Below are 26,971 nucleotides of genomic sequence, written 5' to 3'. Positions count from 1 at the left end.
GCAAAAAGGTACTCATAATTGTAGATTACTCCTGCTTAATATATTCTTGGCACTCTTTAGTTGCTTCTTTTTTATGAGAAACACTTCCCTAGTTTTTTTTCTGGGTATTATGAGAAACACTTCTTGATTGATTTGTTGCTATTATGATTTTGTCGAAAGTGATTTTCGGGCCAGTAATAGAGTCCTCAAGAAAGCGCCAACCATCTATGCAAATTGAATGAGGCCTTGAAGATCTTGATCTTCTGATGAAATGGAAGAGAGCATTACAGGAGCTGTTACAATAGACTGAATTTCGCAATTACCAGACCCAATTTTGCAACATATTTTGTCCTTCCTTGGGGTTAAACCAAGCTTGACGTGACGTGACTGGGTTCCAACTGGGATAACCTTTTGATTCTTTGCGGGAGTTGTATTTGCCAAGGGACATATGCTGACGATCAGCTATTTAAGCTTCTGATTAAGAGGTGTCCCGGGATGGAGGTATTGCCTCTTTGTTGGTGCCATGGTTTTGAAGGTCCAGAAAGTTTTGCGTTGCTGAAATTGCAGAGGATCAGATTGGTAAAATGTGTTGTAGGACTCGACAGGATTGAGGTTCAGTGAAAATATTGTTCCTGCCCCTTTTATTCAGTCGGCTTTGTATTGCTCCTCGTTTGGATACTCTATCCATTTTCACTCAGTCGTTCTTCTAGGAAAACTATACAGGTAAATTTCTACTTGGAAAGTTTAATCATGCTTTTTTCTCTTCAATGTCGAGGAACCATATCAGACTTGTAGCTCATTTTTAATTCCTTTGTGGATTATGGCTCCGCTGGTTCTTATTTTTATTTGCTTCTGATTCGGTTTGCTTATGGAACTTCCAAATGTCGAAGAGGAAGACCCCTATTGCACATCAAAATCTTGCAAAGCAGTTACAAGGAAGCTGAAGAACTATTTTCTTGAGAGCGCAAAGATGCTGGAGAGTATTGATGGTCTCCTAGAAGATGAATTTTTAAGTCTTGCAAATGCTTCTTTTTCTCGTTTAGGGCCGCTATGAATGGGATTCAGGAAACTATGAACATTCTACTTTGGTTGAAGCAATAGGTGATTAGGCTAATATATATTGGGCTTGACTAGTTTTGGTTGAAGAAGCGTAGCGTCTATTGAAAGTTGAACCTAAAATCACGCCATCTTATTCTGAAGGAGCCTTTTATAGAGTGTGTCGTTTCCAAAGCAATATGCAAAATCCTGTTCACCAAAATTTCGAAGATTTTGACGAACTTGAATGTGTTCACGGATTTAACAAGACTGTAGTAGTGTTTTTGCACCTATTGCTAGTCTGCTCTGTGATCTGGAATGATCCACTTTTGAACACCATCCATGGCAATACTTTGGTCTTCGCAAGACCATGAGACAAGACGGCAGTGACGTGGGACTCGCAGTGGCTGTTAGCAATTGAGTTTCCAGTTACTTCATTCCCTCCATTTCTACCTGTCTTCCCTCTTAAGAGAGACAGAACAGAATGGCAAATTGATACTTTCCATTCCACTTTCTTTTCTTCCAATTTCTCAACTAAGGAAGCATAGAGATTGCTCATTTCTTGGGGAGGCTCAATAGAATATCTACAGAGACTACATCTTGTATATTGTAATAGTTCACACTTGGTCTAGCATCAATTAGTTTTTGATTTTTTTTACCTTCAAATCCAGCCTTTCCACGGAAGCTGTACTTGACAAAATCTTCAAGGCCCAGGCATTACAGATAAAAAAAATCCTCTTGAAAAGCTTTGCCAAATGGAGGTCTTCAACCCTTCTGCACAAATAAGTTTAAACAACCTTCACTAGGAGGATATGCAATTTTTTTTTTTTTTTTTAAAAGGAGGCAGACCTAAACATAGAGGGATAAGAAATAAGAAAAAGAAGTCCCAAACCAACCATTTGTTGTCCTTATTGGAACTTGAAAGCTAACCTTCACAAGAATCTAAAAGGTTTTGAGATGTCCAACGGCCAAAGGTCAGAGATGAGGCACTTTTGTATATCATTTAACAAACAGACAGACTTGGTTGCCGTTGAGTCCTCCTTATCCAGTCTAGAATATGCGAACAATCTTCACGTTGAATGTATTGCCTTCACATGGGAATTAAAGGTAAAAACCCATTCCTCATTTGCAGTAGGACGATCATATACAGACAGCACATACCTATTTTTTGTTCGATATGCCTTCAACTGTGAAGCTGCCTTCCGATTTGATACATCCTTATGCATTGCAAGTGAGTCAGGCACCTTCAAGTTCCCGGTTTCATCATGATATGAATCATGTATCAATTTTAAAACCTTTTCCTGCAAACATGCTGATATTTAACACGTAGCATAGGGATATGAAAGTGCTCCTTTTTTTTTTGGGGGGGGGGGGGAGAGAAAAAAGATGGAGGGACTAGCTGTCCAATTTTGAATATAGCATCAGCCTCCATAAGCGCAAGTTCCAAAGAGTGCTGAAAGGAAAAAGTCCAGTGCAAATAAAAGCCACAATTAGTAAAGGTTGATCACATTGTCCTTCCAAGCTAGGCAGAGTTACTGCTATTCCACAGAATTTATGTGACATCCTACATTGATGGCAACTCCTTTACGGCCCATCTCATCTCTCTTACAGCAGATAGAAAGCCTCTTCACTATGGGATCCCCATCCTCCCTTTTTGTTTTTATCTCTAAAAATCTTTCCTTCTCCACCAGTGACAATCTTCTAATTACATTTCAAATGCCAGAAGTTAAGACTGCAATAAAGCTGTTTCACTCTTACTTCCGTTCACGACAAAGCATTGTGATGTTACTTCAGGCATAAGAAGGAAAGAGAAAGCCAACCAAGTTAGTATGAAATCATGTTGAACCATGAGGACAATATGAAACTAACTTCAAAGATTCAACCTTAATGAAATATCAAGGTTCAAGACCCGTGAACATCGTTCCTGTGCTTGAATTTGCTAACCAAGTAATGCTTTTCTTAAAGGCTACAGGAGGATTCCCAATTTGGCTGGTCAGGTTCATCATAAACAGTCAACCAAAAGCAGCTTCATTGCCACTTAGAAAGTAATCTAATTTAGAGAAGCTGTTAAAACTTTAAGGAAAGAGCTAGAAATGTATATCTTATGAGAAACTCTAGTAAGAACTCCCTGGGTAAGACATTATTGGTCTGCCCTCAACATTGGCCCAATCAGATGAAAGAGATCCCAGGCATCAAGGCCTTTCAAGTTGATAAGGATGGAGATACTAAAAGTTTCACAAGGCTGTACGGGTCAAATATCCAGGTCCTCAAATCCACTCCCCATTGATGATTGGCTCTGTCTGCTACAATCTTAACAATCTAAAATGTATTTGGTTGGAAAAACATTCTTTTTTTAGCGCGGCTCCAAGAAGTATGCTTTTCTAGTATCTTGCTCAGGAATCCAATTTTTTACTGCTAAGTATTGTAAAGAAGTTTATGTTAAGCAAAGTTAGATAATTAGTGAAATGATAAACAAGAAGTTAGGAAATACAGATGACATACCAGAGACTTAGATGCATCAATCCATTGATAAATATGTTCATTGCGGAACCATGTTAACTGCCTTTTCGCAAAGTTTCTGCATTGGGAAACAGAAGAAAACATGTGGCTAAGGACTGTGGCGCAAAGAACAATGCACATCCCATGTAACATAAACAAACTCAGGTTAAGAGATACAAATATTTAAGCAGCAAAAGCTTTTATGAGCAAAATAAAAAAGAAAGATCCAGCAAATGTTCTGGTGCAAAATTAAGGCAGTAACTTTTGAGAGGACTCATGATTAACATGCTGGTTAAGTTCCGATAAAGATATGAAGTACCTAGATGCTTTCTGAAATGCAGATAGGAAGGTATAAAAATCTCGAGCAGAACTCTGACCATCTTGCTCTCTACAGCACAAAAGGTACTCCATTGCCTGAAGAGTCAAATAAAGATCAAGGGTCTCATTTTTTTGTCAGCTCATAATTCAGGATTAGCTTAAAAAACATGATTTTTACGAATTTATCATAACAATCTTGAAAAAGAGTATACTTGTCGGTAACCAATAGCTCGGGTTGCAGAACTAGAATTAGGCAAGAGACCCAAGTCAAGAAGCCAACTTGCTTCAGATAGTAATCCATCATCTCCTGTGATGAAAAGCCCTCGTCAGAATCGATACTAAGAAAAGCCACTGGCAAGAGTAGAAGCTGAGACTGTCAATTTGATCAATTTGAAGAGTAACTACAATCACAATCAAATAGTATGTGTCTGCATTGTTGAACTTTGCACCTCACATTGTGCACCACAGGTTAAGGATCATTAGTAGAGCTATTTACAAGTTGCCGTCAAACTTCAAACTGTTTGAAAAGGCAATAAAGATTTCTTTTTAAAACTAGATCAACATCAAATATTTTCTAGAATTTCCAGGAATAAATAGATTACACAAAGGCAGAAATGAATAAAATAGATAATCAACAAAACACACAAACAGTTCACAAAATCAGCCAAACGGAAGTAGCAGAGGAAAGTTCCTATGTCCCAATAGACAAGGAAAGCTACACAATTAAATTTTGAGACACCTCAAGTTCAAAAGGCAGGGTCACTATGAAGTTTCATTTGCACCTGAAAGCATATCTTCACACCGGAAATCAATTGATCTGTAAAGGTCCAGCCTTTGGGTGGAAAGGAAAAAACAAAGGAAGCCATAGTCCAATTTCTTCGAGTTATCTTCCTGAAGTCCATCAACAGAAGACTTGATGTCTGAAGAGTCAGTCAGATGAAAATCCAAGCTTTCCCTGAATGAATCATACGGCACTTGAAAAGCTGATGTAGGTGAACCACTAGACTGTGATGTACACAACCATACATGTAAATATGGTGGCTAAACCTACTCGGAAATATCTATTCTAGCATTGTGAAACAGATGAAACAGCAAGTTCTAGATTCACATTACAGAGATCTCACACAAAACTAATAAGCTTGCAAACCAACCTTAATGATCTCAAGTCTGCGACGTAAGCGATACCAATCATTTGGTGCTAAAAGTTTAACACTTGGATCTCCTGCTTCAATTACCAACTGGACAGCTGCATCCCAATCACCATCTCTCTCTAGATCTGCCAGTTCTGAATAAACTTCAGAGGTAATCTCACGAGAGGCTTTGGGAACATCTGGCTTTCCATATATGAACCTTATATATCAAAGAGAGAAATTTATCATTATGTACCACATAAGCAGCAAGCAGTAGAATCTGTAGTAGCAAATCCAGTTAAACCACACCATCCAATGTCAATAGCCACAGCAGCTGAGGAATAACTATCATGTTTCTTTTCCATATGGAGATCTAGGCGCCACAATTACATTTAAATTAACATAATGGGTGCTATGGGTGTCACTAAATAATTTCAGACTGGAGTGTACTAAAATCTGACCAATTAGCCTGATTTTAGAAGCTAGCTGAGAATTGCTAATGCAACATCCATGTACATCTATCTTGACCTTTGAATCAACACAGTGAAGTCTGGCAAGGAGGGCTAACAAATAGTTGTAAAGGACCAGAATTTCCTCACTTAGGTCTCATAAATATGTAGGTCAACCAAGAAAAATGAGATGGTTTGAGGAATCAGATCCTCAGCTTTCCAATCTCAGATTCTAATTTCTATCTCCCATAAACCATTATTTTTAAGCCCAAGAATAAACAAATCAACACCTGCTTCCCATTCCTTTTACTCTCAGATGAGGTAATCAAGTGAAGCTTTTGGTACAAGTAATAAACATACCATCGCAAGTAGAGTCCAGTACCGCCAACAACTATTGGAACACGGCCAGCATTAAGGACATCTCTTGTAGCTTGCCTTGCATCCATGAAAAATTGCCCAACGGAATAATCTAATTATGCAAACATAAAACAAAATAACATTAGAGATAAAAATATAACAAGTAACTGCAGTACTAGACATATCAAAAAAGATGTGCAAAATCATTAACTCAAAGAGTGCTCTTATTTAAATTCCATTACAAACTCATATTGATTTAAAACAACAAAGCTATAGCAATCAGCTTTTCGAGAAGTTCAATCATTTCATGCATTATGCCTCATCTCTATTTTACTCCAAGATAATAGAAAATAAACATCCATGGAAATATATTTTGTACCATCAATATTGATAAGTAATACCTTCAGATGGATGCAATATGTCAATCAGATGGTGTGGAACTTCCTGTTACATAAAAAAGAATCACAATCAGAATAAACTTGACATGATACAGCCTAATGAAATGACTAACTAATCCCAAGGGAAAAAAAGGTAAGAACAATTCTGGAGCAAAAAAACCAAAAATGAGCAACAAAAAACTGAATATGCATATGAGAAGTTTATCCAGGAGTTGCATTATAAGAATTCAATACCTTTCTTTCACTTAATGAAGGCTTCGCTGATCCAACATCGAGTCCTTGATAAACCTGGTTAAAATAAAAGCCGAATAGCTCAATACAGAAACTCTGAGGTTTATCAACTTAACATGAATCATTTAAAAATTGAGTTTATCAAAATTAATTTCTTCTCCCCAACAAGAACCCAATGCAGCAAAATAAATTTAGCGTTTTCGTCCTTGTCTCTGATGGAGGGATCGATTTCAACCCTCCCGAGCTTCAAAGCAGCAAATAGGGACAGAAAAAGAGAATTTTTCTCCTTTATGAGTAAATAAAATGAAATTCTTGAGTATGGTTGTTTTACTTGGACCTGAACAGAGTCGGCACTGATGATTTCCCCATTGAGAAGCTTAGCAAGCTCTAAAGCCAGCTTACTTTTGCCGGCACCGGTGGGGCCGGAGATGACAATCACTTTCTCCCTCTTATCCACGGAGGAGGAGGAGCAGGAGGTGCTGAAGAGTCGCCCGATGCGGCGGTGGAGATGAAAGGGACGAAAGCAGGGGAGGTGAAGCGGCGTCCCCGCCAAGTACGGGAGAAGGAGGCAACTCATTCGAACTCCGACGCCGCCAACCATTGTAGTCAGGAGGAAGAAACGGGATAACGCATAGTGAGACGACGTTGCAGTTTTACAGATTCTTTCTTTTTCTTGTCTTTTTTCTTTTTCCTTTTTTGGATTCTTTTCATTTATTTTTCTTACGTAAAAAATAGAAAAAAGAAAATTGGTTATCCTCAATCCACATCCACAGGGGATATCAAATTATCATCATCATTGGTATACCTTCTAATCCCTCGTATCAAATTATTTCTATGCCACTTCAAAAAATGTATGAACTAAATGTTTTCACTTTCACTCACCAATAAAAGGAAAAAAAAAAAACCCTTTTCAACATATTGACTTATTTCTTAATTTTCTTTTATCTAACTCTACTAGCATCATAGAGGGATTTTGGGAGGAGTCATGGATATATAAACAATTTTGAATTGTTATTTTTTTGTCCAGATGAATCTTCTTATAATCAGAAATTATTCATGACAAGCACAACATTATTAGATTGAAAATAGATCTTCTTATAAATGACTCGTCCAGGGAAAATAGATTGAAATTCGGAAGAATAATTAGGAGTGTAACCAAAAAAAAAAGAAAAAAATATTTTTTTTAAAAAAAAAAAGGAAAAAGAGAGAAAAGCTTATGACATAAGTTATCGAAGGTGGGTTGCCATGCAAAAGGAGAAGGAAATGGAAAATATGAGGCAATCAAGGTCGAGAGTTGCGTCCGATTATTTTGGCTGTTGGATCATCCTAAGATGCTACTCCTGTAATTTTGTTTTATTTACGTAATTTTGTTTTATTTACGGCATGTAGTTAGAAGTACGGGATAATTTCAGAAATCTCCTCTGGCCCAGTTTGTCAAGTGAGTTTTTTGGGTGTTTGTCTAAAACTTTACTGTAGCTCACTGTAGAAATTTTTTTTAAAATTTGTTAAGTGTGTTTTTTTTTTTTGAATATTTTGAAATGTATAGTTTAAAAACTTTTGAAAAGTTTTTTAAGATTGCTGTAGCTAAAATTTTTAAAAAACGTTTAGGAGGCAAACTTGGCTGCCAAAGTTGAGAAAAGGTTTGCATAAGACCTTGCGGTTACCAAACCAAGAACTATGAGCAATAGAGCTAGTCCAAGTTTTTGACTTAATGAGACAGTCGTTTTTTCTCACAGAATTAAGGAACATTATTGATATTTGACACATCTCCAGCAATTGTTTATATTTGTGAAGCTGAAATTGACAACCAAATTCCACAGCTCAATTACAGTACACAAGTTTGCTTGAGACACACCTAAACTTCATAACATACCAACTTGCTGTTGCATATTAGTTGCGCAGAATACCTCAACTATGCTTTTATTCCAAGATATTGCACCTCAGCTAATGGTACAATACTCGTCTTCAAGAATGACTACCAGAAGAATAGCAAAGGATGATGATCTTCTAGAGAATTTAGCTCCCAATGACTACTCAGCCCATTCAATATCATCGCCGAATGCAGCTGGTTTTCCCGGTTGCCTTGGCTTCTCTGCTTGTGCTAGGAGCCGTACGAGTTGCACTCGATAGTTTGAAGAACAACGAGTCGTATTTTCTTTGGCAATCCCGTTTGGCAGGAAGCAGAAGGCCTAGACTTCCAATTATTGTTTCTGAAGATGAGCTGATTGAAGATGGCTGCGATGTGTTTGAAGGAAAATGGGTATGGGATAATTTAAGCTACCCGCTTTATAGAGAAGAGAGTTGCCCTTACTTGGTTAAACAGGTTACCTGCCTTAAAAATGGAAGGCCTGATTCTTTGTATCAAAATTGGAGATGGCAGCCTAATGGATGCAACCTGCCTAGGTAAAATCAAACTGGTTATCTTCTGAACCACGTTGTTCTATCGTACAACCTTTTCCGCTCCCACTGCATCGTAGCATTCACTTGCCTATTAATAGGTGGGGAAAAAGAATGTGAAAGCACAAAGTAATATAGGAGATTTCAACACTATCATTGAGATAAATAACAGTTGTTCTTGAAAACAGTCGACACTATATATGATATGACAGGACCTGCTATGATTCTGGGCATTTTTCTTTTAAATTACCCCTTTCGTATAACTGATTCACTGTTAAAAATTTCAGGTTTGATGCATTGAAGTTGCTAGAGATTTTGAGGGACAAAAGGCTGATGTTCATAGGGGACTCAATACAGAGAGGAATGTTCGAGTCTATGGTCTGTTTAGTACAATCCGTAATTCCAGAAGGAATGAAGTCTCTTGAAAGGATTCCTCCCCGAAAAATTTTCGTTATTGAGGTACGACTCGATTCTTCATTCAATCATAATGCCTAAAAGATGAGAATGTAAATGGAAAAAAAGGACAATAAAGAGCATGGCATACCTTAACAGGACTAGTCAGTTGAATTTGTTTAATGCATTTGCTTCAGGGGGTTTGCTAATTGAAATGAAACAATCTCTTTTTTAGTGCATCACTTACAACAAGTGAAATTGATTAATCCCTCATCTGATTCCAGGAGTTTAATGCATCGATCGAGTACTATTGGGCACCCTTCATTGTTGAGTCTATTTCAGATCATGCTACGAATCACACTGTACTAAAACGAATGGTCAGGCTTGATTCCATAGCTAAGCACAGCAAAGAGTGGGAGGGAGTTGACATTTTGGTTTTTGAGAGCTATGTATGGTGGATGTACAAACCTTTGATCAATGCAACGTACGTACTCCCATATTTCCTATTCATTTGACTCACATCATTATTCAGAGTTATGGCTATGGATTCCAGCTAAAACTTTCAGACCATCTTCGTTTAGATATGGATCTCCAGACGATGTTAGAGAATACAATGTAACAACTGCGTATAAGCTGGCCATGGAAACTTGGGCAAATTGGATAGAGACCAGAATCAACCCTCGCAATCAAAAGATCTTTTTCATGACCATGTCCCCGACGCATCTGTGGTGAGTTTTAATCTACCGATCATCCATAGTTTTATAACCATGCCTGACTTAAACGTATCAAGGGGCAGTTAATGTACAATCACAGCAAAATTAAGACTTACAAAATCTGCATGTAACATAGACCAATTGTCATTTCATGCTTTTTTCCTGACTTTTATTGTAGGAACTGGGAGTGGAAGGCTGGAAGTGAAGGTAACTGCTTCAACGAGTCACACCCCATTGAAGGGCCACACTGGGGCACTGGTTCCAGTCTTGACATCATGGGATCAGTGAAAGATGTTTTAGGAAAATTGAAAGTGAATGTTAGATTGTTAAACATTACACAGCTATCAGAGTACAGGAAAGATGGCCATACTTCAGTATTTGGCGAACGTAAAGGGAAGCTCTTGACCAAAGAACAGAGGTCTGATCCAAAAACGTATGCTGATTGCATTCACTGGTGCTTGCCAGGCATCCCAGACGTATGGAATGAGATTTTCTATGCAGTTCTTTTGCAGGATTACCGTAATAATTCAGGAATTGCATGATTTGTCCTCGAATTTTTCCATCTTGCTTTGACCAACTTCTCAGGTATTTCAACATTAACATATGGATATCCTAGTAGTAAGACCAGAAATATTCAACCGAGAGCTTTCTCAGTTATGCTAGAAATGAGTATGCCACATACATAGCAGATTTTCACGTTTAACATCATTGAACAGACTTGCAAGTCTCTGCAAGAAGACTATTGAGATGCTTACTGTAGCAGAAATCGTGTAACCTTTTTAGCTGTAGGACGCACCAATAAAGCATGGATATCGTTCTAAAGGCTGCATTTTGAACGGAAGTTGAACTGTTGCACTAATTTCATCTAATGCAATTTAATTGGCGGCAAATTCTAACTTACACTTCAGAAAATAGTGTATTTAAACATGGTCAATTTGAATGCTTGACTGAAAGAAACAATAGAAGAAACCACTTCAAGGATTAGAAGAACTTTTTGTATTATATTTTGGTGTGTGAATGTGTGTGATCTTAACATTTATTTACAATCCAGTCGCTGCCAATGCTGGACTGGCAAAAGAAGAACCATCATCTCATGGTTTAAAGAAGAAGTTTTTTTGAGTTGTTTACTCTCAGTTGCTACAAAAGACCTTACAAGAAATTGAACCGCCTCAAGACGTAGGATAGCCGGAGATTCATCAGCCCATGAAAGAAAGCTCCGAGCATCTTCACTGAGGAGCAAAGGAACTTAGAGAAGCTCCCATTCTGACTCACCCAAATCACGTGCTTGTGAGGGTCTTGATGCAGATGTCATATGGGGTGAAAGATGCTGATCTGAATGGAAGCTGGTATCTGAATCAATGTCTCCATACCAAATTGACAACTGCTCATACTCCTTTATTATTCTCTTTCTTGAAGCAAAAGCCTCCTGTATCAGTTTCTGGGGTTGGGAAGGTTGGGAAAAAACGCAGGACAAGATAAAAAAAAGGATTAGTTGTGCTCGTTTCCACCTGTTCAGCAGATCAATCTACAATAAACCGCTATTTCTCTTCAAGCAGGGAGGTCAAAAGGATCAAAAGCATCAAGCCCATCATCACATGCTTAAGGAATGACTAACGATGCTGCAATTTGAAAGCATTAACAATATACAGAACCAGATGACTCGATATACATACAAACTAACCAAGGAAAAATGAAAAAATGAACTACTCAGTACAACATTGAAACTCCTACTTGATAAAAGAATTCACCTTTTATTCTTTTTATAATGTGGTAAGCTTGTTTCTTGGAGCATAACTAATCATAACAATTATGACAATGAAGCTTGTCGTAGTAATAACTTTAAAATTCATGACATGGAACTCTTCTAGAAAAAGTATTGAAAACTTCCAATAAGAACATACAATAAGTGTGTGCTTATCAAAAATCAAGCAGTGATTCATCAAAATCGTACTCAGCTACATGTTTTAAAAGAATACTTTAATCAACTTCAGCTTAATGTACAACTTTTGCTTTAACTAACTCTTAAGATGGCACGCATGACAACAATTAAAATAAGAGTAAGGCACTGCATATTTCAAACTTCAACAAATACTATAAGCCACAAAATAAACCATGCTCTGTCAGATCTAAAAGATCTTTGATCAGCATGAGCACAAAACACCACACCATCTCAAGCTGCACACAAACATAGAACCCACCAACCCAGAAAGAGACAGATAGAGACAGACAAAATACCCTGTATGATCTAAATTTTCTTGGTCTGCAGGAGGCGGCATACAGTAGCTCATTATCCACAATAACACAGCTTTCCTCAAGTTTTGCTTTATCAGAGAGATCGATAGTCTCCATGTCAGCATCGGAAATATCACTAACAGAGTCATCCACTATCCCTGTCAAAAGCATTTGAAAGTCAGGAACCGTGTGATACATATTGCTGATATAGACACTTCGTAAAGAAAGTACAGTTGTATCCAAACTAGTGTTTGCAGTTTCTTTTTGAGACTTTCACAAACAACAAATAAGGTCCATTTGGATGATGCTATAATTAGCCACTAACTAGAAGTTTCATGAAAACTATTCAAACCACAACCTTCCTCCCCTTCTAAAAATAGAACAATGAAAAAAGAACAAAACTGTGAATAGTTTGAATGCATTAGAATCCTCAATGAAGACATCAGCTTCTAATTGACTACCTTCGAAGGATTGTTGAAGCTTATTCCCAAAAGAATCAAGCATAGATTTATCAGTACTGGAGGAATCTGCACTTAAAATGGTCATCAGTCAATTTGAGGAAAACAAAAGAAGGGTGAAAGAAAGGAAAAAAGAAAAGAAAAAAGTATGTGAACTGGAGAAGATTTCACAATTCCTGAATAACACCAAAAGCTTGTAACACCCACCTGCAGATGAGGAAGTCCTTGGGAATGCAGGAACCAGGTTTACATCCTTGTTCCTAGAGGTCAAACCAAATAAGGATGCACAAGAACTGCTGGATAGTGTTGACGCAGAACCACCGGAATCAGTATAATCACAACAGACTTCCTCTGTCTTCTTAGTACAATTTCCATGTGAAAATTCTGGCGGGTCTAAAAGTTCTGTCGACATGGAAGAACTTGAAGCTTCTGTCTCAGCTAATTTATGCTTCCAAGAAATTCCTGAAGACGCTAGTTCAGATGATGGGTTAGTACTCAAAACATCCGAAAGGTTATTGCACATCGTCTTATCCTTCTGGGAGGCACTTAACCCTGCATCATTAACTGAATTAACTGGTGACATCTTAGTGGGCATGGTATTTCTATGACCTTCAGTCCTATATATTAGTGATAATCCAGATGAATATCCACTATTTAGAGAACTCAGCTCATCAGTCTCCACGTGGAGCTTCCTTGAACATTCAGGAAACCTTAAATGTTCTGAAGATGCATGTTTCTCCACCAAGCAATTCTTGTCAAAACTGAAATCCGAGGACATGCATGAACGGTAACAATCTAAAGACAAGTCAGTTTTAGTTTCATTAGAACATTGTGGGCTATTACATTCTCCCTCTTTCTGTTGGAAAGGTCTGAGAATTTCGTCATTAACTGAAGTTTCCGGTGATAACTTGGCTGGAATGGTTGACCAATAATCTTCATCTGTAGAAATAGGTAAAGATTTATACAAACTTTTGTCCTGCAGCAAATTTGAATCCTCAGCATCAGGATGCTTCTCCCTTGGATGTAATGACAAATCAGACGAACTTTCATGACTAAGGCAACCTCTATTATCAACCACCAAATGCTCCTTTCTAACATTTGCTTCAAGACCCGTACCACATTTTATGAATTCTACATGATCATCATGTTGTGAAGACAGGTTCACTACTGCTTCATCAGCAGGTTCTGCATTATCATCAGCTACCTGTTTGACTGGAACAACTCTAAGCACAGTATTAGGAACCAAAGTTTCTGGAGAACATTTCTCTAGATCAGGAATTTTATGATCCTCATCAGCTGAAGACCTAAAAGATGAATTTTTGTCTTCCAAACCCACTGGATGCTGTTCCTGTGTCCATAATAGCTCCCACGAATTCTTACCCTCAAGAGAACTTGCAAGTTCAGAAGCATGATGCTCCTTAACTTTGGCATTCTCTTCAGCCACTATCTCCAACTTCTTGTATATTGTAGATTCACCGTCTTGTTCAAGAAACAAGCCAGTTTCTGATTCCTTAGAAAGATCTGTGCTACTGCATGTCATCCTGTCCATCTCCGAAGTCCTAAGACCCACACCCTGAACAAAAATTCTTGAAGAAAACTCATCCAGGATACTATTTCTCAAGTATTCTTCATTAGAAATTTCTGATGGCCCATATAAAATTCCATCAACAGGAGACTCCAAATTATCAATAAGTAGATTATCTCTCGGACACAATGGCAATTTAGATGAATATTCTGCTCTAGGAAAATTTAGATAACTACTTGCAGAGTAATCCTCCCATCCCACATTCTCCTGAAGAACCAACTCCGTGTTACTACAGATAGCTGCATCACTAGTTTCTTTCCAATGTGAGTCTTTTTCTGCAACTTGAGCAGAATCTGAAGCAGGAGGAGGGCTGAATTGCCCTAGATGGTCCACTTCATTTGGATCACAACCTTTAACATCAAACCTGTCCTGCTCCTTAGATGATTTCTTTTCACTGACATGTCTATGCTTTTCTTTGAAGGCTACCCTAGATTTAAAACTGGTCCTTTCGACATCATTTTGCGTTCTGGTCCCTCCTTGAGCTTTTGCTTGTTTATTATCCTCCAAATAAGGGTGAAAATCATGCACCACATTAGGACATATTTTATTCACACTTTCACCAACTGTTTGCACTTCATTCTCCACATATTTACTGGTATCCTGTAAAAGCAAGCAATTCAATGATGAGAGAAAACTCCGAATAGATAATCATATGTATCACATGAAACAGGGGGACCAGAAGGATTAGAATGAGTGACAAACACGTCAACACTGATTTTAATCCTAGTATTCCAAGGAGTCCATCATTAATAAGCCAAATTATGATTATGATTTTCAGATAGAAGCAATCATAAAAATTGGGTATGACAAATAAAAACAGAAAGGGAATGAATACCTTATTCACAAAATCATCAACCTCCTGGCAGATAGCCTCAAACTTGTGGTATATGTTACCAACCCATGTTCTACCTTTGGATTTTAGATCCATAGTGCATATATGCTACCTTCCTCAAACAGGGATGAAAATTCTGTGTTTTGAAAAGATACCATCACCCAATTCAATGAGGATACAGCCTGGAAATATTTTTTCGAGATGTCATTAACACAATATAACAAGTTTGCAATTAAAAATTTTTTCTCATACAGTTACTTAGCTCCAGCAAACCTACAACCCTCAATCTGCTGTTAAAAATCTACAATCAAGGCATCTGCTTCATAATTCCCATTAGCACAGGCATGCACGGATAAAGATGCCTCAAAGATACGCTTTATACTACTTGGAAGAAGAACAAATAAGAGGGATAAAAAAGAAGTCTTTGTCAAAGTTGGGCAATAACAGTATGATGATCAACTAAATGGAATCAAGGATATCAAGAACCTGAGTTGAATTGAACCGGCCTTTATCTCATTCTATACCCTATTTCAGAAATTTAACAAATTCAACTAATTTATAGTATCATCCACAATATTCAAGGAAAGCTCCAATTTTTGAACATCAATGAATAATTAACATGAAGAACCACTGAAGTGCTAAAGATCGTTTAAGCTTTTAGAACCCAGAAATTACTTTATTTTATGTTTATTTTCAGCTAAATTAAGCTTTTGATCAACCTATATACTAGCACACACGATCAGCAGCCAGGCGGACATACATATACAACTTTCATAGGAATAATATTATAACTCTGAAGACATTCTAGATATTCTAAAACTTACCGGCTACCGAGGCTGCTGCCGGTCGGTGGGTGGTTATGATGATAAGCTGAGAGACGACGACGATGACGATGATGATGGTGGGGGGAGGCGGAGTTGCTTTGTTTGTTGGGCAGGAGAGCTTGAGGGACAAAACTCAGAAGTTAATAGGGGACTTTTTGTTTTGACAAAAAAAAAAAAAAAAATAGGGGACTTTTTGGGCTGCCGGCGTATCAATTATTTATACTGATATTCACTATTGTATATTTCGTTTCCATTTTTAGTTCTGCTCAAAAGGGTTCCTTTTTTGTGGGGGTGGTGGTAGTGGTGGTGGTGTTGGTAAATTTATTGTGGCCCCCATGAATTATTGAGCAGGAGTGATTTGAATCAATTTAGCAATTACTAATGTCTAAATTAACCATATATTTATCAGAGGGTTATTATCAATTCCTCAATAGGTTAATCATTTGGAACTGGAAATTGATACTCTATTAGATTAGGCTTTTGCTGTTTTCCTTTGCTTTTAATTACCATGTCGTGGTATATACCATATAGGGGTAGACTGGACTCTTTCTTTTTTTTTTTTGGAATTTGCTTTTGGCCTTTGGGAATGTTCTTTTTACCTTTAATTTGGGTCAAGCAGAGGCTAAGGACCTACCCTGCTTTTTTTATTTATTTGTCTTCTAGATTATTTTTCGTCTTTCTAATATTTTTCCTTCGTGTTATTCTTAATTTTTTTCCCTCCCATGAGAACAGAAAACCTAGTAAAAATGTGTGTTCACCGAAAACGAAAATTTTTTTTTTTTAAAAAAAGTCACAATCCAAAGAAGGCCAACTTTCCATCACGAACCCAATAGATTTGACTAGCTAACATCTATAATTCATCTAAATTAGTGATTTCTGCATAAGTTGCAACAATCATGTTTGGAAATTTGAAGATAGAGAAAGAAAATAAGTTAGGTTTCCTCTCTTTCTTTAATCATTCTGCCTTTCAATGATACAAGTCGTAACTACAATTTATCATACCCTCTTCCATTACACATTCTGGTGACATTTCCTCCTACATTTTTTTTTTCTCTTTTGTCATCCTCCAAGCTAACAATTAATGCAGAGAAACCAGGATGCATGTACAACATATAATACGAGAACAAGAACAACATAAGTAGATGTACTTGATCCTTGCGCAATTGATCCAATTATTATTTAAACGCAGTATATCTCCCTTTGTAAAACTTTACTAGGCCAACATATATGCGTGTGTTTATGTATATATATATATATATATACTTAATGAAATAATATTGAACAAGCATTTTCAGCCAGAAAAAAAAAATCCCTCTCATTTGTGCATGCTATCTCTTAAGCAATACCCTCAATGCTAAACAAAAATAAAAAAGAGGGCTACAAAATCCAAAAGAACCTGGCTGTGTACCTCTTCCTCCTTAATGTCAATAGCTAATACTGATATACTAATACTATCTCTTAATCACATCTTTAACGCTGTCACCAAGTAAAGATTAGAAATAGTGCTCTCAACTCATTCTGCTGTACAAGATTGACAACAAACCAGCCTCAACATTTTAGTCCTTCAAAATCTGCAGCACGGACTCTATCTTCCAGAAGGCGAAGAAGCTCCAGAATTAGCAGCACCAGCAATCCGAGGAGCAGGACGTAAAGCTGATGATGATTGTCCTTGAGTCCAAGGCCCCAATTGGCCGCTACTGCCGCCCATAACAGGCTCATTCTGATAGTAATAATTGTAGGGAACCAATCGACGAGAATAATAGACACAATAGTAATAGGAAACAGGCAAAACCAAAGTTCTCGGAGGCGAAGGCAGTGGCTCCACTATATCCGTTGGGTTCCTATTACTTTTCTCCCTTTCCCTCAACACCATTTTGCAAACCAGCCGGAAACCATCAACAAATTTCACCCTCTCAGCCAAAGCAGCTTTTGCACTTTCCTCATTCTTATACAAAAGATAAGCGAACCCTCTTGATTTCCCTGTCCCCATATCAAACCCCCAAGGCCCTTCTTCAATTTCACCGTACTGCTCAAAAAAACTCAACAGAGTCTCAGAACTCATCTCGGCTGGCACATTCTCCACACGAATTTTCCTTTTCATTCTCATTTTCTCCATCTCATCGGTACTGATACTAGTATTACCAGTCTTCCCTGATGAATGATCGGGCCCAACGCAAATGCTGGTAAAACTGACGAATCCATCAATTTTCTTACTGGGGTTTTCCAGGGCAAGCAAGAAAGACTCAGCATTCTTGAAAGTAACAAAACCATAGCCCTTACTATATCCAGTGGTCCTGTCAAAGATGACTTTAGCTTCTTCAACTTCTCCGTAATTTGAGAAGAAGTTGTGGAGATTTTCAGGGGTGGTTTTAGGGCCAAGACTTCTGATAAAGATCTTGCGGTGGGATGGGTTGTCATCAACGATGGAAAGAACGGTATGGAGAATGGTGGGGTGGGCAATGGCAGCTTCCTGAAGGATTTCAACTAATCGGGATTTCGTGAAGGACTGCAAAATGTTGTGAAGGATTTGTTTTTCTTGGTTTTCGACGTTCAATGAAGCTTCAAGTTTTCTGGTGTCCTTGAGATCATCAGGATTTGGGTTAGCGGTAACGGTGGAATGCATCTGATGGAGTCGATGCAGGGAAAATGACTCAAGATTGACTCTAGGAGGAGGGGGTGGAGTGATGGAAGAGCAGCCATTGGAGAGCTTGAGCTTTGAAGAGAATATTCTCTTTCTTTCAGAGTCTAAATCCTTGGAAACCTTGATTTGGTTCATTTTTGCAGTTTGCCGAAGGACAGTTAGAAATCAGAAATCAACCGTTGATCTTTGTGAAAAAATGGATAAGTTCAGCCTGCCTGAGGTGTATGTATTGCTAATAGTGGAAACGTAAAACCCTGGATGGAGTAGATGGCCAAATTGGGAAGAGGGTTGCCGGATGACTAATGTACTAGTAGTATATGGTGAAATTGGCAGGTTCTGGAGGGAGCCGGGGTTGGGGCGGGGGGTATTCTTGGTCTCCAAGTTTTTGCAAATTCGAACAATCTGGTTGCCGTTTGTGCTCTTCAGTCAGGAGACGAGGGCATTTTATTTTTGGTGGAACTGACGCTACTGATTCAGAAATCACGAGAACTGCTGTTAAAACGCTTGTTGATTTAGTGCCATAGCCCGTCAAGTAGTACTGATCATATCCCATAAACGAGCGGTATCCTCCTGAGTCTAAGATATCAAAGACACTCGACCTTAATGTAAAATACTTCATTCTCCCCGCTGGCACGAAATAGAGCTGGAAACCTGTTAAATACAAAATGCAATACATTAACTCGGTATGTTTCAGCTTAACCCAGACCAAAACCCATTTCAGTGTGTAAAGGAAAAAGCGTATTCTAGAATTTATGGGTTTATATTTTAAAAACTGTAGTATTATTTTTATATCACCGAATAACGCGAATTTCTTGCAATATTGTCAAAAATAAAAATTGTCACAAAATTGGTGCTGTTTGAGGGTGGGTTTCGAATTAGGGGTCGCCGCAAATTCGACGTGAGGCTTCCAATAAAAATGCTTTTAATTTTCATTTATTTTTGATTGCTTAAGTTTTCTTTTTGCAAAAATTCGCCGCTCATGAAAGGTTTTTCTTCTTCTTTGTTTTCCATGAGTGGCGATTTTTTTTTTTGTATCGCCACTCCTGAGCAGGCGATAGATTCTTTTTTTTTTTTTTTAATAAAACTAACCAGCGAGGAAGCTTTTTTTTTTCCATATAACGTAACCTTTTTTTTTAATTAGGGTTTAGGTTTAACGTTTTACCTAACATGAAATCTCAATTTTCAGGTCCTTACAGTGTAACCCTTAATATAAACATAAACCCTTTAACCGTAATCTTAAAATCAAAATCCTTAAACCATATTACTAAAAACCCCATTACTAAAATCCTATTATAAACCAGAATTGTCAAAAATTTAATATGCGATACTATGTTAATTTTATAAATTTAGATGATAATCAAGTATGCTATTAAAATACTAATAAAATTTGCCTAAGTCATATTTTTGAAATTTTTAATGTTAATGTTAATTTAAATAATGATAAATAATGCAGCGTTGAACAATATTTATAGGATGTAATAATTAGCATATGAACTTACATGATAATAAAACAAAAGGTTCGATAAGAAAAATCCAAAAAATCTAAATATCACCTATTAATGCCCCTCTTGCCCTTATCGATAGAACAGCTACATTTCCAATGAATCCTTTCGCGTGGTAGAATTCGTCCTAATTGTAATCGTTCGAACCTCCAAAGTGGTGCATAAACTTGTTCAAAGCGTGTGGTCATTGTCATTGTCATCGTCAACAGAAGGATCGAACACCGGGGTTTGACCGTATCTAAGACAAATATCGCCGCAATTGAGATTTACGATTTTACTTAAAAAAAATGCTGTTTCACTTTTTAAAAAATTATTTTAGACAATTATTTTGGCCTCAATCTGCATCCATTGATCACATTGTGATCAACGTTCCATAACTGACGCAACCAATCAAATTTGCGGCGTTAGGAAAAAATAAAAAAAAAATTTTAAAAAAAAAGAGTACCGCAGACCAGCCTGATCAGATCATGATGACTGGTCCCGATGGTAAATGCTTCGCCGCTCATTAGCTTGCCAAACAAACAAAAAACAAAAAAGAGAAAATTGAGAAAACTAAAGCCAGCCAAAAAAAAAAAAAAAAAAACCAGAAGCTTTTGCAATTTTTTTTTTTTTTTAAAAAGAAAACTAAAGCAACACAAAATAAATGAAAATTAAAAACATTTTTATTGAAAGCCTCGTATCGAAAGTGCGATGATCCTTAAATCAGAAACACTCCCCAAACTACACCAATTTTATAACAACTTTTTATTTTAACAATAATATTCTTAGAAATTCAGCCCGCATAACACAGTAATTAATATACGACTTTGTTTGCCCGGTATACAAAACCACACCAACCCCAAGCCCAAGAAACCCCGCCGCCAACCCCCCTCCCCCCCCAACAAAAAAAAAACCGATAACCAACCAGCATTTGTCTTTTGACAATCCAACAATTTTTTTGATATTTTGTTTATTATGTAACGTAGCACGTTTTAACCTTCTGTCATGACTCACTACCGAGATTTAATTTGCAAATCAAAATCACGAGTGACAAAATTTTGAGAAATTTGAGCTAGCAGCAAGTTCAACCCCTAAACCACAGTGAACGTGGATATTTTTACACATCCCTCTTTGTCCCCACTTCCTCTCTTGTCCATCTGGAGAGCTTTTTTCCCGCATCACTAGGAATGAGCCTTTCTAGTCATCCAGTTAACAGCATTGCTGCTTCTGCTGCTGCTTTATTTCTTCAATCAAAAGATGACGCGACTACACAAAAATTCAACATCCATACAATCGACTAGAAGATATTCCAAAGAGGCAACAATCTGGGAACATTTTCATATATGGTAACAGATTACATCCGCCCAAGAGTTTCTCGAAATGTACATTACATTCAATGACACTCTTATTCCAGACTTCCTCTATAACCGCCCCATGATGTGATGGTATACTTTCTTCGGGCAAACAAGTCGCCCAGATGATTGGCAAGTTGCCGCGACCTTGATTGCTCCAGCAGATTTATGCAAAGACTGTTTCACAATCTCAAAGAGGAAAGGGACTTCTGAACCTTATAGGATAGCAATTTCAAACATACCCAGATGGGGCCAATATAGCATTAGCCATTGTTAGCCACCCCAAGTCAGTTATATGACCAAAGGGTGATTCCAAAGGACATTTACAGCTTATTATTATAGGACAACGGCATCATCAAGTCATCAAGAAGGGAGTAGCACACTCGGACAATTACCGATTCAGTCATAGGAACACTGTCATGAGAGTAAATCAACAAATAAAGCAACATGGCAGAATTCCCCGTTTACCCAAAAAAGGCACTAGACCGAACTACAAGGCTAACAAACTTAAAAGACTATAATGAACCCTCTGACATGTCCATTATTGATGTCACTGGAAACTAGGGAGGAGAGTTTTGGCCACAAATGGAATCACAAACCAGTCAACCTAGAGACAAACGGCAGGGTGCAAATATTTTATTACCCTCTTGAATTCCTGCAGATTTGACGTCTTTTTAGGGTTAGTGTGATAAAATGACTAATGGTACAAAGAAGTGACTCCTAAAATTTCTAATTCATTCTTATTATCAATCTCAAATTTTCTCTGCTTTCTCTTTGCTTTTCCTGTTCTGATTTTTGTTGATCATTTTTCCAGCAGTTTCTGCCATAGAGATACGAGTTCTCGGTCTTAGATAAAGTCTACATACGACTATTGGCTTACCAACAGGTTTGCTGATGTGTCATCTTCTTTCCAACTTGGGCATCTAAAGAACTTCTCCAAATGATTACCAGTTCAATCTCATCCACTTTCAATAGAAAATTTTCTAAAACAGAGAATGTATACCAACCAACACATTTCACCAAAAGAACATAAGACTAAGAGCTTAAGGTTCCATTTGAAGGAGACAGATGAGAGAGCAGAACTTGAGTAAAACAAAATGCCTACAAGCGCCACTTCAATTTCTAAAAACATGTCAACAGGAACACATAACAATTAGACCATAGTTTATTTACTAAAAATCCAAAATTCTTCAGAGTTGAAGAATAAATAGCCCGATTAAGAAAGCAAATTCTTAAGGCCAGGCATTAAGATACACCACCTCTCGTGCTAAGCATCAAAAAGATGCATCGGTACTCAGGCTAAGCCACAAAATCTACTCACAAAAACATCTTCTGATGCCTAAATTGTAAATAGAAAACAAAAACTATTAGCAAAATATTGTGTCCAATGATAACAATTCAATTTGACTAGCTTGCTAGAACACTGCATGATTTTTACTCATGTTGAGACCTAGGACAAGCCAATCAGGGGTTGGTTGACCACTCCAAGAAGACACAACTCAAAAACTACAAGAATTTTCCACAAGAATCGGAGTGCAAAAAATACCTGATTAACAAGAAAACTTTCATCCAATTTGTCCACGATAAATGATACCGTCAAGCAATCAGAGTTCAAATGTCAGTGCAACACATAAATGGTTGTCTTTCCAAGTGCAACACATAATTGTATGTTTTTTCACTAGATGAAGATAATTCACTTACCTAACATTTAGCTTCCAACTGAAATTTTCAAAATTTAATGTAGACAATTTTCCTTATCGTGCCTCCGTTTTCATTTCCTCCATTCTTTTTGCCCCAAAGAGAGAAACCAAAAAATGCTCTTTTAGTCTAATTCACCTAATGCACACTCTAACTCACTTCAAAGAAAATTATCAAGGATTTGTATTTGTGGTGGATTACTAGATTACGCCTGGAAGGTGACAACTGTAAATGCAATGTCTAATTGACAGAATACTACACAAGGAAACCAAAAAAGGCAAACAAATACATAAAAAATAACATAGCATCTAAACATATGGCAGATGCTCCAAAGACAGATCAGAACCAATTAAAGTCAAATGCCATAAGCAAAAGTCAGCTGCACCCGCAGCAAAACAAACAACTAAAGTCAAAGTCTAATTCATATCTTTTTCCCTAAAAACACATAGCAATCTAAATAAGTTCGTACAGACTCAAATTGCATAGAAGCTCTAGATCAGAAATACAAAATACTCAGTCACTTAGATTACTAGCATTTCACTTGATGACATCATGAAGCGCAGATGTATCGAAGAGCCAAACTACACAGCAAATCAAAATCATGAAGCCAGAGTTCATATTGTCTGCACGAAATCACCAGAACCATAAAAAGCAACTGCGCCAACAAGCTCTCACACACCTGAACCAAACATCCATTCACAACTTAAAATGTCAATCCACATACACCTTGCAAAACAAAGCTCAAACATCATAAAAACTCAAGAAAGAAAAGGCAAGAATTTAAGCCAAGCAGCAGCAGCACCATGACAATATAGAAGTAACCAAACGCACCATAATTCTCTCCAACACTAGAGATGATACACCCAAAAAAAAGGGTCTTGTCACAGAGCAAAACAACAATGAATAGTGACAAAATTCAGACAACCAACAACCAAGCGCAAGAAGGAAAAATAAAAAAGGAATTATAATTTCTAGAATACGACAATAAAGGTGAGAAAAGCTACTGCTGTTGTTACAAAGAGAACGAAGGTTAAAAATATGTAAATCATGCATTATTGAAGATTCACACGAATAGCATAGGTTCATGTGATCAAAGTAGATGCACATAAAATACATATCAAACACAGGTCGAACCAGGAAGAGAATTTGAAGATTTACTGTCGATTACCCCTTTCTTTCAGCTATCAGCTTAAGGCAAAAAATTTGTTAGTTTACAATCCAAATGTTGTAAAAGCATAATTCTCATCCGTAGATGGTGCATAAGAAAAATGAAGCAGAAGCCTCCAAAAAAGAACTTGCCCATTAATTTAGAATAGTAGATAAATAAAACATCTCATAGGATGTATGACTTCATATGAACCAGCACAAAGAAAAATACAACAGACTACAACAAAAGAAGACTTTCTCGCTGCGTAGACTAACAAAAGAGGATCGCTAAATGAACCCACAAGCATGGGGACCAAATCGGAGGCTAACTCCAAAATTACATAACAAAAACGATCAGGATGAACAAAAGCACATAAACAGGTCAACCCCTGTAAATATGGTCTATGTTGCGCAAAGATAGAGCAATACTGTTATTCTTACTAATGCCGCACATTGCAATCATCAATTCTGACTCATTTACACTACATGAAAAAAACATATCTCCACCAATTACTTCCAACTATTATCCGAAACAAATTGAACCATGCAACCAATTCAAATGGTAACAAGTTTCTCAAAATTCAAAAAAAATCAAATCTTTTAAGGCACATTGGCGTACGATATTAACTCAGCATGCAAAGAAAAAGCTGGTAGAACTCAGAGGTAACACTTTCTTAAATCTGGAAATTATTATAGGAAAGTCTTCTACAATGTATCATTCAGCAATAAGTTCAAATAATACAGAGTGGGGAAGAAAGGTAACAACAAGCACAACGATAAGCACTAAACCATCCATGATGCACTTTGTATGAAGCACCAGTTCATCACATACAAGTATGAAAATGGGACAGTGTAATAAAAAATGAAACAAAACAAAAAATGCATGGTACTGACCAGACATATTAATGATCACCAAAACAAAACCAAAAACATGCAACCTCCCAAATCATGCAGAAATCCATGAAAGAATTCACTGTCAAACAAGTTATAACTCCAACTAAAAAAATACAATAGAACATGTTCACTCCAGATCACGTGATGAATGGTTAAACAATCACTAAAATTGACAAGAATCCCTAAAACAAACCACAAAAAGAGAGTACAACGAGAGAACGGTGAACCAGCAGAATGTAGGTAGAAAGGAGTGACACATTTGTTCAAAAAATGATGCAATATTTGAATAAATTAGAAAATCTACCTCAATAGTAAGGAGGCACCCCTTGGTAGATTCCCCCAGTTGGAACTCTGGGAGCTGGTGAGGTTCCTGCTGTCTGATGATGCTGGCTTTGATATCCAGACGAAGATAAGCCATAGTGTGCCCCCTGTTGATAATCTCCAGTTGGCATACCACCTGAGCTTGGTGGCAATCCATAAAAAGAACCACGACCAGCACCACCAACTCCACTCCCAACACCACTCAATCCTCCACCAGCTCCACCCAACCCACCATATCCAGTAGAACCAGGCCCACCATAATGCGTCCCGCCACCATAAGGACCAAGTCCACCACTAACACCTAAATTAGACCCCATCCCTTGGCTGCCAATACCGGACATCCCTGGACCACCAACACCAACGCCGCCACCACCACTACCTAATGACGAATTCAATTGATTCCCACCCACCGAAGGCACGGAAAATCCACTATATCCAGTTACACCACCAACTCCACCGTGCCCACCATATTGCGCAGCAATCCCACCAGGCATCCCCACCCCAATACCATCATTGTTCCCTTCATTACCACCCTGAGGCCCTCCAGGACCTGGCTTCTTCTTCCCATCAATAGCAAGTTTACAGTTCAACTGATGCCCATCTATATTCTTCACAGAATCCACCAAAGACGCCCTCGCAGCATTGGCAGTTTTATACACAAATAAAGCAAACCCTCTCGATTTCCCCGTTGCCTTATCAAAGCCTAATGGTCCCTCTTCTATTTCGCCATACATGGAAAAATGAGCTAACAGCCTCTCAGCCGGCATATCATAAGGTACATTTGCCACATAAATCTTCCTATCCGAAACATCCACCTGATTATTCCCCCCTCCGCCACCCGGCCCACCAGACACACCAGCAGCCGCTAGCTGAGTAACCGTCATCCGACCATCAATTTTCTTACTAGGTTCCTTAAGAGCTGCCATTGCCCCATCAATATGCTTGAAAGTGATAAAGCCATAACCTTTCGATTTTCCAGTGACTTTGTCGAGAATTACAACAGCTTCTTCGAGATCACCGTATTGGGAGAAGAGAGCTCGTAGCTTGTCCGTCGTGGTTTCCCAACCAAGGCCGCGGATGAAGAGCTTCCTCTGTGCTGGGTCCCGGTCGGCGATGGATCGTACTAGGTCGAGAACGTCCACGTGGCGAAGGATGGCTGATTGGACGATCTCGAGTAGCTGTTCGCGGGAAAAGGGTTCGAGGATTTTACGCGCGTCTTCGACGGAAAGCTTGAAAGGTACCATTCCTGCGGCGACGGCGCCGTCTGGATCGTGTAATAGAACGCCGTTTTCATCGAGCTTCCTCTTCTTAATCGGATCCATTGCTGATGTAATAGGAAGGGAAAGTGAAAAAAAGGAGATGTTAAAACCCTAATCCTAGACAGAGTCAGGACCGAGAATTGAAGTGGAAATTAGACGGGCGTTTCCATTTATACGGATCGAAGATGACGTGGAGCGGCGGAGAAGAATCCACTTGAATTGGGTTGGGCTGGGCTTGTTGGAAGACGAAATTCTGGATTAAGATTTTCAGCCTATGGGTTGTTCATGTTGCTTTGCAGTTAAAGCTACAACTAGCGACCCAAAATGCATGAAATGTTACACACACACA

The 26,971-nt window shown here is 38.0% G+C and overlaps 5 protein-coding genes across 7 annotated transcripts; 1 reads left to right on the top strand and 4 right to left on the bottom strand.

Annotated features, from left to right (window-relative positions):
- Window positions 1–1,422: 1,422 nt before the first annotated feature.
- Window positions 1,423–7,038, bottom strand: LOC113772489 (tRNA dimethylallyltransferase 9). 2 transcript variants are annotated; one of them, XM_027317093.1, is made up of 12 exons: window positions 6,734–7,038; window positions 6,400–6,453; window positions 6,169–6,211; window positions 5,771–5,879; window positions 4,983–5,181; window positions 4,614–4,836; window positions 4,044–4,138; window positions 3,833–3,927; window positions 3,517–3,592; window positions 2,176–2,315; window positions 1,945–2,102; window positions 1,423–1,788 (listed from the first exon to the last, which is right to left on the bottom strand). In XM_027317093.1, the coding sequence occupies exons 1-11, from the start codon at window positions 6,995–6,997 to the stop codon at window positions 2,018–2,020; spliced, it is 1,383 nt and encodes a 460-aa protein (XP_027172894.1). In that variant the 5' UTR covers window positions 6,998–7,038; the 3' UTR covers window positions 1,423–1,788; window positions 1,945–2,017. The 2 variants fall into 2 exon arrangements, with proteins under 2 accessions (XP_027172894.1, XP_027172895.1); XM_027317094.1 differs by lacking the exons at window positions 1,423–1,788; window positions 1,945–2,102; window positions 2,176–2,315 and adding an exon at window positions 2,475–2,802.
- A 1,373-nt stretch (window positions 7,039–8,411) lies between these two features.
- Window positions 8,412–10,449, top strand: LOC113769883 (protein trichome birefringence-like 31). Its single transcript, XM_027314198.1, has 5 exons — window positions 8,412–8,799; window positions 9,081–9,252; window positions 9,471–9,670; window positions 9,768–9,914; window positions 10,078–10,449. Exons 1-5 carry the CDS (start codon window positions 8,423–8,425, stop codon window positions 10,439–10,441), a joined length of 1,260 nt encoding a protein of 419 aa, XP_027169999.1. The 5' UTR covers window positions 8,412–8,422; the 3' UTR covers window positions 10,442–10,449.
- Window positions 10,450–10,878: 429 nt separating this feature from the next.
- On the bottom strand, window positions 10,879–15,980 carry LOC113769882. Of its 2 annotated transcripts, XM_027314196.1 has the most exons (6): window positions 15,831–15,980; window positions 15,010–15,188; window positions 12,797–14,774; window positions 12,593–12,658; window positions 12,135–12,289; window positions 10,879–11,337 (listed from the first exon to the last, which is right to left on the bottom strand). In XM_027314196.1, exons 2-6 carry the CDS (start codon window positions 15,100–15,102, stop codon window positions 11,146–11,148), a joined length of 2,484 nt encoding a protein of 827 aa, XP_027169997.1. In that variant the 5' UTR covers window positions 15,103–15,188; window positions 15,831–15,980; the 3' UTR covers window positions 10,879–11,145. The 2 variants fall into 2 exon arrangements, with proteins under 2 accessions (XP_027169997.1, XP_027169998.1); XM_027314197.1 differs by lacking the exon at window positions 12,593–12,658.
- A 1,435-nt stretch (window positions 15,981–17,415) lies between these two features.
- LOC113771902 (UBP1-associated protein 2C-like) lies at window positions 17,416–18,606 on the bottom strand. Its single transcript, XM_027316450.1, has one exon. It carries the CDS (start codon window positions 18,604–18,606, stop codon window positions 17,416–17,418), a length of 1,191 nt encoding a protein of 396 aa, XP_027172251.1.
- Window positions 18,607–23,268: 4,662 nt separating this feature from the next.
- LOC113769964 (UBP1-associated protein 2C-like) lies at window positions 23,269–26,842 on the bottom strand. Its single transcript, XM_027314312.1, has 2 exons — window positions 25,347–26,842; window positions 23,269–23,681 (listed from the first exon to the last, which is right to left on the bottom strand). Exon 1 carries the CDS (start codon window positions 26,683–26,685, stop codon window positions 25,348–25,350), a length of 1,338 nt encoding a protein of 445 aa, XP_027170113.1. The 5' UTR covers window positions 26,686–26,842; the 3' UTR covers window positions 23,269–23,681; window position 25,347.
- Window positions 26,843–26,971: the final 129 nt, after the last annotated feature.

Source organism: Coffea eugenioides, chromosome 5, assembly GCF_003713205.1.
Source record: "Coffea eugenioides isolate CCC68of chromosome 5, Ceug_1.0, whole genome shotgun sequence".
Taxonomy (NCBI): domain Eukaryota; kingdom Viridiplantae; phylum Streptophyta; class Magnoliopsida; order Gentianales; family Rubiaceae; genus Coffea; species Coffea eugenioides.
This window is presented reverse-complemented; position numbering and strand designations above follow the sequence as displayed.

Coding starts and splice junctions, on each gene's coding strand:
- LOC113772489 (XM_027317093.1), bottom strand. CDS start 6,997: ATGGTTGGCGGCGTCGGAGTTCGAATGAGTTGCCTCCTTCTCCCGTAC. Junction 5,182..5,770: donor ACTGGACTCTACTTGCGATG/GTATGTTTATTA, acceptor TTGATATATAAG/GTTCATATATGGAAAGCCAG. Junction 2,316..3,516: donor TTGATGCATCTAAGTCTCTG/GTATGTCATCTG, acceptor GCATGTTTGCAG/GAAAAGGTTTTAAAATTGAT.
- LOC113769883 (XM_027314198.1), top strand. CDS start 8,423: ATGACTACTCAGCCCATTCAATATCATCGCCGAATGCAGCTGGTTTTC. Junction 8,800..9,080: donor AATGGATGCAACCTGCCTAG/GTAAAATCAAAC, acceptor TAAAAATTTCAG/GTTTGATGCATTGAAGTTGC. Junction 9,915..10,077: donor ATGTCCCCGACGCATCTGTG/GTGAGTTTTAAT, acceptor CTTTTATTGTAG/GAACTGGGAGTGGAAGGCTG.
- LOC113769882 (XM_027314196.1), bottom strand. CDS start 15,102: ATGGATCTAAAATCCAAAGGTAGAACATGGGTTGGTAACATATACCAC. Junction 12,659..12,796: donor AAGGACTTCCTCATCTGCAG/GTGGGTGTTACA, acceptor TTTTAAGTGCAG/ATTCCTCCAGTACTGATAAA. Junction 12,290..12,592: donor GCTTCAACAATCCTTCGAAG/GTAGTCAATTAG, acceptor TGCTTTTGACAG/GGATAGTGGATGACTCTGTT.
- LOC113771902 (XM_027316450.1), bottom strand. CDS start 18,606: ATGAACCAAATCAAGGTTTCCAAGGATTTAGACTCTGAAAGAAAGAGA.
- LOC113769964 (XM_027314312.1), bottom strand. CDS start 26,685: ATGGATCCGATTAAGAAGAGGAAGCTCGATGAAAACGGCGTTCTATTA.